The sequence below is a fragment of the Cyanistes caeruleus genome, chromosome 6 (genome assembly GCF_971803275.1).
Source record: "Cyanistes caeruleus chromosome 6, bCyaCae1.hap1.1, whole genome shotgun sequence".
In the NCBI taxonomy this organism is placed as follows: domain Eukaryota; kingdom Metazoa; phylum Chordata; class Aves; order Passeriformes; family Paridae; genus Cyanistes; species Cyanistes caeruleus.
Window position 1 is genome coordinate 58,071,969 of NC_141706.1, and position 16,852 is coordinate 58,088,820.

The following is a 16,852-nucleotide window of genomic DNA, read 5'->3' on the forward strand; positions in this document are numbered from 1 at the left end:
GAATGTTGGAAAAAAAAGAATAGTAGCAGTAAGATATTCTGATTAAAGCTGACTGTGGGTAGGTACTTGGAGAAATTTTGTCAAGAGCTGTGTAAGTACTTGATTAATCATTACAAATTTATCTGTGTGTTACAGGAACCAGGCATAGTGAATTAGACGGAAAAATCGGGTTTCATCTCTTTCAAGGAGATGCTTCCTGCCATACTGAGGCAAATCTTCTGATGTAACTTGGCTCCTTATGCTGAAATCCTGCTTTGCAGTCAGCTGAGCCGAGGGTATTCTTAGCCAGTTAATATGCAGGTCAGTATAATGCAGCTGCTCTGCTCTGGGAAAGTAGGACAGACCACAGCTACTGGAAGTCACCAGGTTATTTCCAGAGGGGTGCTGGCAGATACCTCTGCCTTTTCCCCCCCCCATCACTGACAAAACAAAACAAGGAAGAAAACCCCTCCAGGACAGGTCTTCCAGCACTGTGGGAGTTGCAATGACTCTTGTGACTGACAAACTTAAAACTGTTTCAGACACTGACAGCCCAGAATTTCTTCATCTCTGCTTTATTTGGATTAGATATATCTGGAAGAGTGAAAGAACTTTTATTTTGTCAAATTCAAATTACTTTTTAAATGTCTAGTGTTTAAAATAAAAGCAGCAAGTTCACTCTAACCAGTCAAGTTCTTTTTTTATAAAGCAAAACTATTAAAAAAAATTATAACAGAATGCAATTTCTGTTTCTTGTTTTGGCTGTCCTTCACAGTAGATCTACAAAGCAAAGTAAAGCAAAGGGGCATCAAAAGATTGGGATAGTAAAAGAAGGGATTTTTTGGCTTTTCTTCCTCAGGGCATAGCTGTTCTTTCTAATGACTACCCTAAAATTGTGTTTCCTCAGACCATTTGTTCAAAATGAAATATCTCTCTTGGCTGTGGCTCTATAGAACTGTTCAAGTTTGTTTCATCTGACAGAAATACAGTTCTGAATTTATACTAAAAATAACCGTGATAGCTTGGCTTCCTTCTCCTTTGTAGTTCAAGACAGAAAATTACAGGAGGGCATTCTTTTTCTAGAAACCTCTGTAAGTCACATTCCTATCATATTATTTAATTTGCATGTTATTTCCATCTTGATGAATTCCCCTGCGTGTCCTTGGGTTTGTATGAATAAACATAATTACAGATCATATGAGACCTGTAATTTCCAAGTATTTCCAACTTGGCTTTGCATTTTTGCAGAATTAATTCATTAAATAATACTGATGCACCTGGCATTCGAAGTACCTTCCTAAATTGCCTTCTGCTCATCTGTTCTCACTTTTGGAACTAGAGCCATAATAAGTCTGGCTTAAAATCCAGAATTACTAGTTAGTCACTGCCAACCAGACCTCTTTCAGAAGCATATCTAAATATGTCAGGAGACATCTTTGCCCCTGAAAGCACAGCTTTAGTATACATCAATATAAAATGCATAATCAGAGGTTATTGCTTCACCTGCATAGTTATGATCTTCAGCTACAAGCATGTATTCTCATTGCCAAGTAGTCCAGATTTTAACAAAAATATGAACTGTGTGTCACTAAATCCACTAAGGTAAGTGTTGTCTTTATAAGATTTCCCCTGGTTTGGCGAAGGGGAAGCTCAGCATCTAGACTGATACATGGTATAACTTTGTCCTACATAGGCAATACTCTTTCAGAGTTTATTAGGAAAGCGAAGGGAGAAATTATCACACAATAAAGAGTCCTTCTTGTAAATGTTAATTCTGGCAGTACAGAGACATCTTAGTTAATGTTGTACTAGTAGCATCTGAGAATGATGCAAGGACATTAGGTATGCAACTAGTGTTTCAAAGCATGTACAATTAGCATCTCAAACAAGGCACTTACAAAGAGTGTAATTGGATAGCTGATGAATTGAGAATGCTTCTTCACAATTTCTTTGATTTGCCTTTTTCCCAAGTATTCTCTTTGGTCTTCCTTCAGATATAGGATAATCTTTGTTTTACAGTCATGTGGTTCCCCATGAAGGAAATACCTGAGTTTTAGTGACAGCACAAATGGACAAATAGCAACCTTTTTCTGAAATTAAGGGTTAATACAATAGTAATAAATTCTTAATCATCACTGACTACCTGATAATGCTGAGCTGGTGTTCTGTATCTGTTCCGTGCTCCAACAAATTCAACAACTGAAGCAAGTATACTATTTCAATGTGTATTTCCCCAGCTTTCAAAGCCTTCATGAAGCACAGCAGTACAACATATGAACTGCAAGAGGGAGTCTATAATGCAGAATTCATTAAGTTTGACCTTTCTCTTTAAGTGTTACACGTACTAGAAATGAAACACAGCAGCCATGCTGTATTGTGTGATGCTCATTCATTCTCTGCTGCACAGAGTTCAGTCAATGATAATTACCCAGCCAGGCAAATTTGCTGCTAAAGGTAGAGATCCTGCTCCATCAGACTGCACCTGTGCTCCCACTCTGCTCTGCAAAATTTCCACTTAACTCTCACCAGCCATGAGACAGAGAACAGCAAATTCTGTTGACAAACTTTTACCATTATCAGTGACAGCAAGAAGCCTGGAATGAAGGTGACTTTCCTACTGCCTGTCCTTGCTTTGTGATCACAGTCATGTTTGCAACCAGGGAGGCAGAGAAGAAGCTGACTCCAACCTGACCATTCCCAGAGACACCAGCACAAGCCACGTTTCTCTAGAAACTCCTCTGCTGGACCTCACTGTAGTCATGGTATCAGCTTTGGTCATCCTGTGCCTGAATCCGTGATGGTCAGAATGCAGTTGTGCTTGTCAGGCCTGTCAAACCCAGAACCCAGCTTGTTAGGATCAGCCACTGCCTCGTTCTGGTCAGGGATCACAACAGAAAGCTTGAGCATTCTCAGGGTTACAGTTAAGAATCCAGGCAGTTTTTTACTGGCTGAGTCACATTAATAGCCAGATTACTTGCAACCAATGGTTTGCTAACTGCCTCCATCAGGAAGTTTTTCTTGCTGGAATAGAAAGTGTTGATGAGCAGTTATTTCAGCCTGGAAGGCAAGAGTCATCTTCTCTTCATCCATGAGCTAATCTTCAGTTTGCACAGATTCAGTGTTAATAGGGACGGAGTTGAAACCCCACTGGATTTACACATACACTTGACGGTTGCACATGTGTTTTTAAACAGAAAAAATACAAATAACTTGTCTTGAGACCATAGGGCAGAGAAACTTAATTATTGTTTCAGATATATCTTTAATAATCCAGTGTACATTTTAGATTTTTCATTTTTCCCTGATTTCTTGTTTAAGATTATGTTAAGATTAAGATAACATAGAATAATTGTTTAATCAAGAAGAAATCCGTAGCCCTTTTAATATAGCCATGTTAGATTGTATTATAAAGTTAAAAAAAGTCATCACAGGATTTGATTTATTATCACAAATTAATTTTGCTTGTACATTCTGGGACATCCCAAGATAAAATTTTGCAGTTATGACAAAATAACAAACACAAGGTTTTCACTCTCCTTTAACTGAAACACTACCTCAACAGGAATACTCTGAGGTAACTCTTTAATTTTAAAAATAAGCTTGAAAGTTCTCTGGGAAATAAGAGATATTGGCTTAGTTGGTACAATGATGGGTCTAACACAGATTTGTTTCTAGTCCCTTCAAGCCAGAATTACACTGCAAGGAAACACATTTTATTGAAGGAACATGTTATAGTGTAAAATCCCTTCTCTTGATCATTTAACAGAAACCAAGTCTGAAACCACCTAAAGATGAAGATTTCCTCCTTAAGATAGGCTACTATTTCCTGTTCCTATTTAAGTTATGCTTAAACAATCCCCTTTTTTCACCTCTGATGAAAAAAGACCAGAAGGCCCTTGTGTCTGTCTACTAGCTGTTTTTATTTTGCCGCAATTCTTTCCTGTCACAGATGTGGGAAGGAAAGTAGACAAGAAACAGAATAAATTATAATTTAAACTGACTAGAAATATTATTATGAGATTATGTTTGAATTTTCCAGAGGGAAGTGATGGAAAGAAACATATTATAGCCACATATCAGCTTAGATTAGAACAGCAACTAATCTTCATCAGCTAAGTCTGGCAGCTAAAGAATCGTTGTCATCACTCATCTTTCTACAGAATTAATGCAGGTAACCTTCAAGCTGCTAAAAAAATAAAAAAGAAAAAAAATCAGCCCATCCCTTGGTTTAGACATGCAGCAGGAAAAGGAGAGTAGAGAGAAACTGAACAAGACTCCTTAGGCATGGAGCAAGGCAAGGCAGCTGTGGAGTGTCTTATTCTGACCTACCATATATCAAAGGCTGACAGGGTTTGCTATCCCATGTACTAGAGGCAAGCAGCCTTCTTGTTTCTTGTTGAGAAATTAACATCATGATTCTGCGCTTCAAAAGAGTTTTATAAAAATTAATTTTTACACAAGGTAAGTCAAATGCTTCCTACTCGAAACAGTGTTGATTCACATCAATATTGCACAAAAATAAATTATAACATTAAGGGTAACCTTACAGAATGATGGAGTGTTTGAGGTGGGGAGGAACCTCTGGAGGACATCTCATTTCTCTCTGCTCAAGTAGGGCCACCTGGAGCAGGTTGCCCATTACAGTGTCCACTAACAGCTGCTCTGAAGTGAACTAACTGTGGGTGACATCCCACAATTAGTTACAATTAGTGACATCTGCAATTACAAAAAGCAGACCACAGCCCTCCCAGAAGAACATTGAAAGGTAGAGTCTCTGTTAGAGCAGCTGGTTCAGCCCTGGCACACATGGCCTTGGCACCAAGGATCAGAAATGGAAGATTTCTTGTAAATGGGGGTGACTCAAGTACACTGATGGACTGTGCATGTTTCTGGATGCAAATGAAGAGAGTAACGCCCTGACTCGTGAGATCAATCCATTAAAGCAAAATCCATTAAAGCTAAAAACTTATGACCTGTGGTACTGCCATGCTAATGAGGATTCCTCCTGGGTGCTTGTGCTGTTGCTGCAGTGGGCAAAGGGAGGAATCCGGAGGTCTCCATGCAAGCCCTGCCACTGACCTAAGAGCTGGGACATGAGAGTGCAGCAACACTTTGCCCAGTTTGCAATGCTGTTAGGACTCACCAGATGGGGCTAATACAGCAAATATAAATATTCTGTATGGGAGTCATATTGAACAAATATATAGAGATGGGTAGAGAGAGCAATATATATTTGTGTATATAGCACAGGAGTTTTAACCTTACAAAAGTTGTTCGGTTTCTTTTTTTTTAACCCCTTCAATGAGTCCATTATTTTTAATAGATAGTTTGTTACATTAATTTTCCATGAATCATGTGTTTAACTATTCAACCATTCTCTCCCACCCCACATCCCATAGCTGTCTGAGAAAATCTGTAGGTTGGATCAGGCTTGCTTATTTTTAAGTCTTTAAAAACTCTAAACAACTATAAAACCATATATATAAAAATTGAAGGTTTGTGTAGAGATCAATTCCTCATTATTATGTTTTTATCTATGTTTAAATAAATGAAGTTTGTAAAAATCAGTTTTTTTATAAATATGCACAGCTTTCCCTTCTCCTTTGGTACACTGACACAGAGACTGATCCTGTCTCACAAATCCATCCCCCATATTTATTTTCCTGTAGAGATTCCACATATTTAGACATCACAGTGGAGTTTTAGTTAACTGAATTAAAAAAAAAAAAAGGAAATACCTGTATTCCAGTGCATCTATCAAACATCCCTGTCTGTGTCTAATCATTGAATCAGGAAGTTAGTATTTGAAAATTGAAAGTAATTGCCTGTGAAAGATGTCAGACTAGTGCTCTCTGTATTTTACTGTGCCTATGAGAAGCAATTCTTTCATTTTTACTATTGAAAACGAGGAAAATACATGAAGATTTAATATGCATCTACCCTATATTTGATTTTAGCTTGTTATACCTGCTCATGAAAAGAAAAAAATGTCCGTGAACAGACTTCAGGCAGGATTTATTTCAACCAACAGAGCAGCTATTGGAAAGTGACATAGATCTTGTTATACCTAGCACTCGGCCTTAGAAAGATGGAGGCTAAAGACAAGGAATGTCACAAGAATGTGCATACTTGATCACACAGATTACTGATAAGTGCTTGTTAAATGAGAACCATATTGTATGAGCTGCATAACGATGATAATTTCAGATAAACCAGAAAAGCAGGGACCCAAGAGCCTATTCTACACAGGTAATCTTCTAAATCCCACTTTTCTTTAGTAATACCATCCCTTGCTTTATGCATGCATCAAGAGAAAGTGAGGAGAGAGAAACTGAACAAGTCTCATTAGGCATGGAGAAAGTCAGACTTCCATCTAGACAGGCATTTAGGCTGCTGAAGGCCTGAGTGATGGTAATTTTTTACAATGAATTAAATTATGTGTGTGATGAAATTATAAGGTACATATGGTAATGATGTAAGAATACATATGTCATAATAATAAATACCCTTTCTCCTCAGCCAGCCTGTCTTGGTAGATGACAAAACCCCAATCATAAAAGAAACTATCGCACTTTTGATGGAAAAAACTCTACTGGTAAGTTTTATCTAAAAGGTTACACATAATCTTCCTATCTATGAATAACTTCTGGATACCAGATGGATGGCAAAGCCTTGTGAATTTAACTTATGCCCTTCTTGACTTGCAAATGAAAATCAGTGACCACATGACTATAATGAAGTCAGCACATAATGATGATCAGAATGGAGCCAGCACATAATTCAGGGAAATAAGCTCTTCTTTCTTTAAATGTGCAATGATTCTGGCTGAATGAACAGCCAGTGCTGTGCAGTATCCAGAGATCCCATGCTTCAGTGAGCTTATGGAAAAACTCATAAAAATTCCCATTAGATGATCATTTATCTAAAGCTTCAGTGCTTCATCTAAAACAATTTGGAGACAGTCATTCGAGCCATGGAAATTAAATTATGCTTGTGACACTGATGAAGAATCTCCTTCTCTGACTGGACAGAAAGCAGATAACCATGCTTTTTCTGAAGCTCTTTGCAACCTTTGAGATGTGAAAAAGGTGATAAAGGAATGAAGAATGTGCTAACAAGTTTTCAATTCCTCTTTGAGTAATATACCAAAGCAACAGAGAAAGATCTCACCATCAGCTAGGTAGATGACCTGGGGGAGACTGCAGAAACTGGCATAAACTTAAGATACACATGCACATACCTGTCTTAAGTGCAGAATGTTCAGAGGAATCTGGTAACCTTTAAAACTCAGTCACATTTTTTTATTTTTTTTATTTTTAATGCTGGTAATTCCTCCCTTTCCTTGACTGTTAAAGTCTGTTCTTTCCAAAGACACCTTTCTCAGCTTTCCTCATTTCATGTTCTGCTTAGGTGTTACTGCTGAAGATGAATAGATCATGCAGACACAGGTCGAGGTGTGGTGAAAGAAAGAGCAGAGTTTATTTTTCCTCCCAGGATTTATAGGCTTCTTACCACAGCCAGGGATTGGATGGTCAGGATAACACTTTCCCACCGCACTGGCCATGAGAGATGCCCATCACAAGACATGTAACAGAAAGAATGTACACATATCTATGTTTACAGTTACTGTCCTGGGAAAGTCCTTAGAAAACTATGTTAGCAAGCTCAGAAGCTGAGTTTTCAGGGCGACACTTAGGAACTCCTGAATCACACCCTGGCACCCACGTTTCTTGCATGGATGGCTGTTAACTCACTGTTGCTCACACCAAATGCTGGTTGCTTGGCAGACCTGCAAGACCCATCAATAACCAACACTGCATTATTGTAACTTGGTAACCATGAACTTCCCAATGAAAACCAGCTAAGTGAAATAGCCAGTTCTGATGAATGAGAAAATAATTTTGAAACACATATTCGCTGAATTTATTGTTTCTTGAATTACAAACATGCAAGGGTCAATTGCAGACCAAACTTAGGAGTGTTCTTGGCTTTCTCAATGGCACTGCATTCTCACACTGCAACACTCTCTCAAAATTCCAGTTTTGTGAGAAACTGAGTTGCTGCTTCTGGCCAACAATCAGACCTTATTTATCCCAGGTTGTCATTCCTCAGCTGATTACAGCAGTGCTGTCTGTATATATGGATAATGTCTTCCCTATTTAGGGAGTTTTGAGAAACGTATAATGCTGCAGAACATCTTAGAAACACAAGTTATTTGTTGGTATATCAAATAAATCTCTCCAGCTTTCCATAGAATTTAAATTAAATTCAATATCTCAGTTTTATCTTCAGAGAACATAATTTCCAGGACAACTATAGCCCTAAGATAATAATTGTTGTTGACAAGAACAGCACTCCTGGCTATGGAGGCAAGGTACTTTTTCAGGAGACAACTCACAGAGACCTGATTGCAAAGAGCAGAATGAAGTTTTCCAAAGACACAACACAGTTCACCCATCATCCTACTCCAACTACAAAGCAGACTCATTTTACCTTGCCTCCTTCTAGCCAAATGTCTAAGAATACCCATTTGTTTCTCAGTAATTAACCCCCCCACTAGGAAAACAAAATGTATCACATGCTCTTGCTCCCCTTGTGGAGGGACAAAAGTATAAACATGTAATGTGTTCTAGGAGAGCAGATCCTTCCTTGGTAACACCCTTTCACTTCCTAATACATAATGCATTACCTGACGTATTTAATGTTAAATGTATGCAGTGGTTAAGAAGACATTCCTAATGCAAATAAGGACCTGTGAAACTATGCCAAAAACAATAATTTCTCATGATGAAAGTAAGTTAAATGTACTTTAAAGACCATGTAAGTACTTGGAAACATATTTCCAACACTGCCATCCTTTTTCTTCTCCCCATATTAAATGGAACTTACATGCCATCCTCTCACCATCACCAATCTTTTGCCTAGCTCAGATATGTTCATTATGTGTCTGTACCTCTGTTAGCAACTCACACACATTCAAAAGTTGTTAAAATTTGACACATTCCAGAGCTTTTGACTGTCTTGACTCTTAAGCCAGTCACACTAAATGCCTAAATTGTTTTGGGCATCAGAAGTCCCAGAAAGACTTGACAGACCTGCTACAGTTGACAGACAGTACAGAGATGGTCTCGATTTCTGCAGGATAATCTGCAGGCAGTGCATGCTGGAATAGATAGGTTGCCTGATGGAGTATGGGTGTAATCATCTTCCTCTTTTTTTTTTTTTTTTTTTGTGTCAGAAAAGCTGGTAAAAGCTGATACCAGTTGCTGCACGTTTTGGGAAGTGACAGATGGCATTCAAATTCAAAAAGGAAAGTTTTGTTAATAACTGTACTTGTATTGTAGGTTCTTCATATCCAGTAAAAGCACTATTAATATTACATTCTGAAAAGTTGAAGGACCAATTTATGCCCTACATAAAGCAATCTCAAAGGACCACACTTTTATTACTGTTAGTGAATTTTGCTCATGTCTGTTTTCCAATTTGCAAAATGTAAAGGCACAGTATAGCAGTGATTGTGACTGACTTCAATTTATTGGTTGTGTGATGCATACAAAACAACTGATCTGGGGTGTCCTCATGGGATCATTTCAAAACTATCATCCTCACTTGGTTAGGTTGAAAGAGAAGAATTTTCAAGTGGTACAGGGAATTTTCTCATAGGACTTATCACTGTAATCTCTTTTTCTCCTAGTATTTGATGAGCATTGTTGATGGGGCTGTACAATAGTGTTCTTGTGACTTGCAGCTGTGTTTTTAAAATGAGTATTTGTCTTGGATTCTCCGTGGAATCTCTCAGTAGCTTTTATTGATGTTTCTTGTAAATGTTAAACACTACATCAATTCTTTGACTTTCTGCATCATCATGTACTGCTGATAACCAGGTACTTGTTAACTTTGTTTATTCTTTGGATCACACTCATTCCATCAGTGACAGATGGCCTGCTGTGGTTTCAGTATGATTTGCATTCCACACAGTCCCTCTATGAAAGTTGTCTGCTTTCTTCTTCAAAGTGATCTATCCAATGTTGTCAGTGGATAATGAACAAGACATACTGAGTATGCCTGCTTGGAGCAACAGTTTTGTTGTTGTTCTTGTTGTTGTTGTTGTTGTTGTTGTCGTCATTACATCCTTATCTGTTTTGAATATTACTATTTAGAGATCCTTGTTCCTGCTCTTCTTTGGTGACTGAAAATGTTCTCTCTCTCTGGAAGTCCATTAATGAAATTTCTTTATGAAACAATCACTCTTAAGATGATTTAAAAAAAAAAAAATCGTAGGGCTGCTTACCTACTTTATGTGCTTTTAGGTGGTCATCAATACCATCTGGCAGGACTGGCTGATAAGCTGATGAGATCTATTGGTCATTATTGATTGGCTTTATCTTAAGAATTTCAAGCAAGTCTTCAATACCTGGCCTTTTAGAAGTCTAATTATCTGTACTTGTTCAGATATTGACTCAGATACATACTCTGTTTTGGAGATCTTTGGCTGTTTCATGTCTCCTAGCTATCTTTTACTAATATTTTGATGGTCAAAATATTAGCAAAAAAATACAGTAATACAGTATTCAGCTACAAACAAAATCTCTTTGAATTAAATTGACTTGAAACAAAATCCTTTTAACCCCCTGTAGTCTAGAAGAGTTGACTTCTTCAGCTGAGCTGATCAAATGGAAAGAAGGAAGGTCCTGCTGTCCATTCCTTTAAGCAGTCAGTGTTTTTCATTTAACTATATTCATTTCACATTTGCAAGGAGTTTAATTGTCTATCCATTTACCTTTCAGAAATGGCTCCTCATGAGGTCAGGAGAGCACTGTGCCTGGTACAGGAAGGAGAAGCAGCAGATAGTCATAGTCCAGAAAGAAGAGAATAGGCCAATACCTTTGGGAGCAGTCGCATTAGAGCTGCACAGCTAAAGCAGGAAACTATACCTTGAAAGCGTGTTTTTTATAGTTAACATAGGATTATCTAATTCCGTGCTGTTTACCTTCCCCTAATTGCACATTCTCAACTTCTTCCTTATTTTGGCTCCAGCAGTTTTGTGGTTGAATCAGCCTGGTTGCTGATGAATTTTGCTTACCTGAGAACTCGTAATTTCTGTGTGTGTGTGTTAATTTTCAGGTGGATCTGACTCACCCTTTGGTTGCATGATTACTAGAACTGATGCAAGTCAGGTAATGGAACTACCCATAGAGGAGGGGCCAAAACCTTTTTTTTTTACAGCTGGAGATCAGTCTTGGATCAGTTTGAGTCAGTCATGAGGCTGTAATCAGACAAACTCTTAAAGCTGAAACTGCTGTCAGAAGGAACAGTGCTGCCTCCCTGCCCAGTGAATACAATCCTTCCCAACCCTGTGCCACCTCCATCTGATATCGATCTGGCTCACCATGCAACACAGCTGGCTGGATGGCTGCAGGATGATCAGAACAATGAGGTGAGTGAGCCGATAACCAGTTTTTCAGGTTCACACCTCAGGCCAACTCCCAGGCCTAGCTCTGCCTGCAGCAGGTTGGAGGCTGGTGCAGAGCTGGAGCGATGAAGGTACCATCTCCATCAGGGACAGTCTGAGCTCGGCATGAAGTGTCAAAGCACAGCTGCGCACCAGGATTAGCTGTCCCTAAACTGACAGACTCTCACAGCAGGAACCTCACCAGGCTTCCAGGCACTGGCAAATATCCTGTGGGCAAAGCTGGCCAGGGGCAAACGATCCAATGGAGATGGCCAGGGTTGTGGTGCCTCCCTGTGATATGAGTGGGGGCTCTCACCTGGGAGTCATTGCCCCAAAACCAGCGCTGCACATGGACACCTCCTGGCTCTGTTCTGGCACTTCCAGCAGCTGGGACCACCTCACCCCATGCTGTGCTGGCACAGATGCCCACATGCTCAGGTGGCAGGTCCCTATGGGCACACAAAGCCCCTGCTCCCTCCTCCTCCTCTCTCCCATTCTCCAGAGCAGCTTCCCCGTGGAGCCACCACGTTGGGTGACCCTGCTGATGCCACATGTGCAGTGCTGTGTCCAGCTCTGGGCTCTGCAGCACGAGAGACACGTGGAGTTCCCGGACTGGGTCCAGGGGAGAGCTACAAAAATGATTAAAGGACTGGAGCATCTCTCTTAGGAAGAAAGGCTGACGGAGCTGGGCCTGTCCCGCCTTGAGAAAAGCTGACTGCGAGGGGACCTCATCAATGTGTATAAATATCCAAAGGAGAAGTGGCAGAGGACAGAGCCAGGCTCCTCTCAGTGGTGCCACGGGCAGCAACGGATGCATAGGAAGTTCCACCAGAACATGAGGAACAACTTTACTATGCAGTGACCACACTCTGGAACACGTTGCCCAGAGAGGGTGTGGGATCCCGCTCACTGGAGACATCCCGGAGCACTCGGGGTGACCCCGCAGGCGCAGGCAGGCTGAGCACGGCGTCCCCTCCCTGCCCGACCCCTCGGCCGCTCCGTGACTCCCGCCCAGGCCCCGCCCCTTTCCACGCCCCGGCCCCGCCCCTTTCCACGCCCCGCAGCGCGGGCCCGGCGCGCGCGCAGTCGCGCGGTAAACAGGCCCCGCCGACCCCGCCCCCTCGTGTCGCCCCCGCGCGCAGGGGCCGCGCGCGCGCCGGCGGCTGCGCAGTGTCGGCACATCCGGGCACTGGGGCAGGATGAGCGCTCCTTTCCAAGATGGCGGCGGAGGGAGGTGGGAAGGAGATGAACGAGATTAAGACCCAGTTCACCACCCGGGAGGGGCTGTACAAGCTGCTGAGCCACTCGGAGTACAGCCGGCCTAACCGCGTGCCCTTCAACTCTCAGGGCTCCAACCCCGTCCGCGTCTCCTTCGTCAACGTCAACGACCAGAGCGGCAACGGGGACCGGCTCTGCTTCAATGTGGGCCGGGAGCTCTACTTCTACATCTACAAGGGGGTCCGCAAGGTACCGGGGCTCCCCCGCCGGGATGGGGCGGGGAGTGGCGGGGGCTCCGCGCCGCCCGCCCGCCAGGGTGCGGGAGCCCCAGGGCCGCGGGGCCGCGCCGGGGGCGGGGGACGGAGCCCGGGCCGCCCCTCCCTCGCTGTCCCCCCTCCCCGCGGCCGTGGGGCCGGCGGCTCCTCGGCTCCAGCCGATCTCCCGATTAACCAGGTAGCGGCTGGGGAGGGGGAGAGCAGGCCTGGGCCGAGGGCGGTGTGAGGGCATCGGCGCTGGGTCGGTGCTCGGGGCTGCTCTAGATACGGTGTCACCGACGGGAGCTGTGTGTGTGGGCCCTGTGCAGGGATGCGATCGCTTGGGCCCTCCTTGTCGTTCGGGAATCAGGGTTGGCTTTCCCTCCCTGAGCCTCCTTCACCTGCTGCTTCAGGTCAGAATTTGCTGGACACGCTAATGGCTGTTGTGATTACGGTGGTGTCAAATCCCTGCTTCCAGGATCTTCCTAGCTTTGGCTGAACGGCTAAAGCATTCAGTGCAGTTTTAGGCCTTTGTTATGACTTACAAGTGGGGGCTGATATCAGAATTGTTTTTAAATGGGAGTGGTGTAATGAGACGAGCCTTAAATGTCAGATAATTGACGGAGAGAAAGTTGCTTTTGCAGGAAGGAAAGACTGAGGTACTTGAGAGAAAAACTCCTTGCTTGTCGTTATTGGATGCAGGACAGTGCAGACATTTGATCTCTCAGGTCACCATATTTAAGAACAAACCCTTGATTTTGCGGGATTCAGAGAACAATTTGGAATTTGCTAGGTGAACGCATGTCACTACTAACAGATGTAAACACATGTATCGTGAATGTCAGCTTTCTGTTTTGTTTCAAATAGTGGGTGTTCATTATTTTACATGCTTGAGTCTCAGCTGCCATGATGTGAGTACCTTGAAATCTTCCAGCTCTTAGCCCACCATTCAAAATGGGATGAGAGCACAGAGAGCTAGAGACTCACACGAAGCTGTGCAGGAGGCTTATGGATGAGCGAGGAATAATACCTGAATCTGCTGTGTCCTAGGGTAGTGCCCCTAGCACTCCTACTTTATATGAAATGTCAGCAGCAGCAAAAGTTTAAAGTCTACATGGTTGTTGGTTCACTGTGACCTAACAGATCTGATATGTCTTGTATAATTATATAGAAAAGTGTGTCCGTGTGTATTTTACTTTCACCCTTTAATGAATTTTAATAATAGTATGTTTCAAATAATGCTTGGACAACGGGTTCATTAAGCATACAAGGAGTATTTAGTATCAAACAGTATTTGCTATTTACGAGCAGTTGCTATCTTTACAAGGTATCTGAGGAGCAGTATCTCTGAAAATTTATATCCTAAGTTGTTCCTGTGTTTATGTCCTGCTCTGTTTGTTTTTTGCATGTAAAACAGCTGTAGAGTTCTCTTACTTAGCTCACAGAGAAGGCCTTTATGTAGTTTAGTAATGATACATGTGATTCTTGCAGGTTCTCTTAGTCATCTCTTGCCACACTTCTGAAAAATAAAAATCTAAAGCCTGGAACCTCGTTGACAATAAGGAATGGAATAATTATACCAAATAACAAAAATCTTGGGCTGGGTGTTTGGATATCTTTTTAGATGCTAAAAGCTGCTGGTATGATATACAGTAACTGAGAAATTTGAGTTTGTGAACTCACAAGCTCTGAGGCATTTATACCTGTGACAGTGTGAAATACTTTTTTCTCTGAATAGAGTAAAACATAGGCATTGTTAGGACAGAATTCATCTCAGTGACCTTTTACAGTATTAGCTATCTAAAATAATGCTGTATATTCTATATGTATAATACTTTAGTAAAGCAAACCTAAAGAAAGAGCTGAAATAGATTGACTCACTCTAAGGAAAACTCTTTAAATGAGAATGGGAAGACGGTCTGGCTTAAATCTGAAATACTTGCTGCTTTGGAATTTATTTTGGAACTTCAGTTGGAATAACTGTTTTGTCTGTGTACAAAAGTGAAACAGGAACAGACTGACAGTCTGTCAACTGATCATGTGAACTTTTCAGAATCAAAAGTTCTATCTTGTGGCTATCATAAAGGGGAGAGACCTATTGTTACCTAAATGGACAGGATGTAATTCTGCCTTAAACTGGGCAGACTATCACATTCTGTGTTCCTTCCTGTTCCTGGGAGCAGGATGGGGAGAGGGATTTGATCTGTTTAAGATCAACCTATTTGTGCTCCTTGGTATAATACAGGTGCTGATAACTTCAGTTTTAGTTGTTAGTTCATAATTATTTAGGTATCCCTTAAAAAATTTCCATGATTACTTTAAGATTGTGATTTTCATTCTGGCCAAGTCATATTAGACTATTGAGTTGAATTTAATGAAGCTGTGTGAATGTATCAGCTGTGAATATATAAACTGTGATTTTGTCTTTTTAGTTTTTTTTTTTCTTCCCTTTTTTTTAAACTATCTTTTTAAAGACTTCTTTTCTTGATGGGAAAATGCTATATTTTCCCTAAAATGAGTGAAAAAAACACCAAGGCTGTATTTTAAGTGACTGTGTCTGTTAGATACTGAGATAATTCTTGCATCAGTAATCCATTAGAGATCCGCACACATTGAGGAAGAGTAACACTTAAGCCATGAATGATACTTAAGAATAAATAACGTAATATTGAGCCAAAGATACCACTTGGAAGGATATTTCTTGACATCAGTAATGCTAATCTTTCTTCTTTTAGTTACCCTTAAATCCTAAATGCTTTGTGTCTGCTATGTCTGGTTTGTAAGTCACCTTTTTAAGTGAACTGCTGATGTGTGTGTTGTCTTAGGAGATTTAATTTACATAAAGAAAAATGTTTCCAGGTAACCTTGATTGTTCTTCCAAGGCACTTGGTGGAGAAGTTAGATCTGGGATCCAGGGCAGTGGTGTGGAGATTGTCTATTTGTACACCAATCCTAATGGTTTGGTAGAGAGACAGGAGTTTGGGACAGCATTTCAAGCTATGTCTTGAGACTTTTCAAAGCAAAAAGGTATTTTCTCCCAGCTTTGTTCTTCACCTCTTTGAGAAGGAAGCTGAGTTTTTACTATTTTTTGTTTCCATGTTACTACTAAATTTTACTACTGTCATGAATCATTTTACTGTGTTTCATGATTTCTGCGTCATACAAAGCACATCAATTATGATCCAGTGCATTTTTTTATAATGAAACATTGCAGCTCTCTTAGTTTTATAAGCAATGCAGACCTCCAGAAAACTCCTGTTTTCTGATTTGGATCCACTGAAAAGAAAATGACATGGACCTGTAGTTTAGTAAGAAATTAAACTGATGGAATGAGATGTGGTTGCTTTACTTAGATAAGTATATAATTGTTCTTAAGAGCACTGAGTGTCAATGGACTTTCCCTTTCAGTCCCGCTTTACTTTGGCTTTAAGGTTAGAGGTGTGCAATGATCTCATATTAACCAGAAGGGGTAAATTTTCATGAACTCAGCTGATCTAGTGACAGCTGTAAATGATGGACTGGCAGTATAGGATCCTCTTGGCAGTGTACTCCTATCTCCTTGTCACTGACAGTGCTCAGCCTCTGGTTGAGCTAGTTCAGCTTGCTAAACCAGCAGTAAAAAGCACTTGCAGTTTTTCTGAGATTTCCTCTTGATTTGGAGAGTTGAACAGTGTCATCTTTGGGTCAATTAGTACACTGTACTTGGAGTGCAGTGACAGCGAGGAAAGGGTTGGAGGGGCACTACCCCCTTCAGTGGCCTGGACTGTCTGCTTGGATCCACTGCCTTAGGAGTTCTCTCCTAAATAAAGCCTCTGCTTCAGCCTTAAGTCAGTTTTGGAATTATCTGTTCCTGAGGGATTGTTGACTCGATTTTGATTAAGAGAATTATAGGTGTTAAATGAAGCTTTTCCTGTTATTTTAGGCATTTTCATTTTCATGGAGTGAGATT

General features: G+C 41.1%; 1 protein-coding gene across 12 annotated transcripts in view; it reads left to right on the forward strand.

Moving 5' to 3' along the window:
- Positions 1-12,540: 12,540 nt before the first annotated feature.
- WDR20 (WD repeat domain 20) overlaps positions 12,541-16,852 on the forward strand; it is a 45,655-nt gene continuing 41,343 nt past the window's right edge. For 8 of the 12 annotated variants that reach the window (XR_015287746.1, XR_015287745.1, XR_015287747.1 and 5 more), the window contains exon 1: positions 12,555-12,898. Coding sequence is in view for 8 of the 12 variants with exons in the window: in XM_086892183.1 (XP_086748309.1) it covers positions 12,650-12,898 (249 nt within the window). In the remaining 4 variants the exon portion in view is untranslated. Of the gene's footprint in view, positions 12,899-16,852 lie in introns of all 12 variants that reach the window. The other 4 variants (XM_086892180.1, XM_086892179.1, XM_086892177.1 and 1 more) reach the window with 1 other exon arrangement.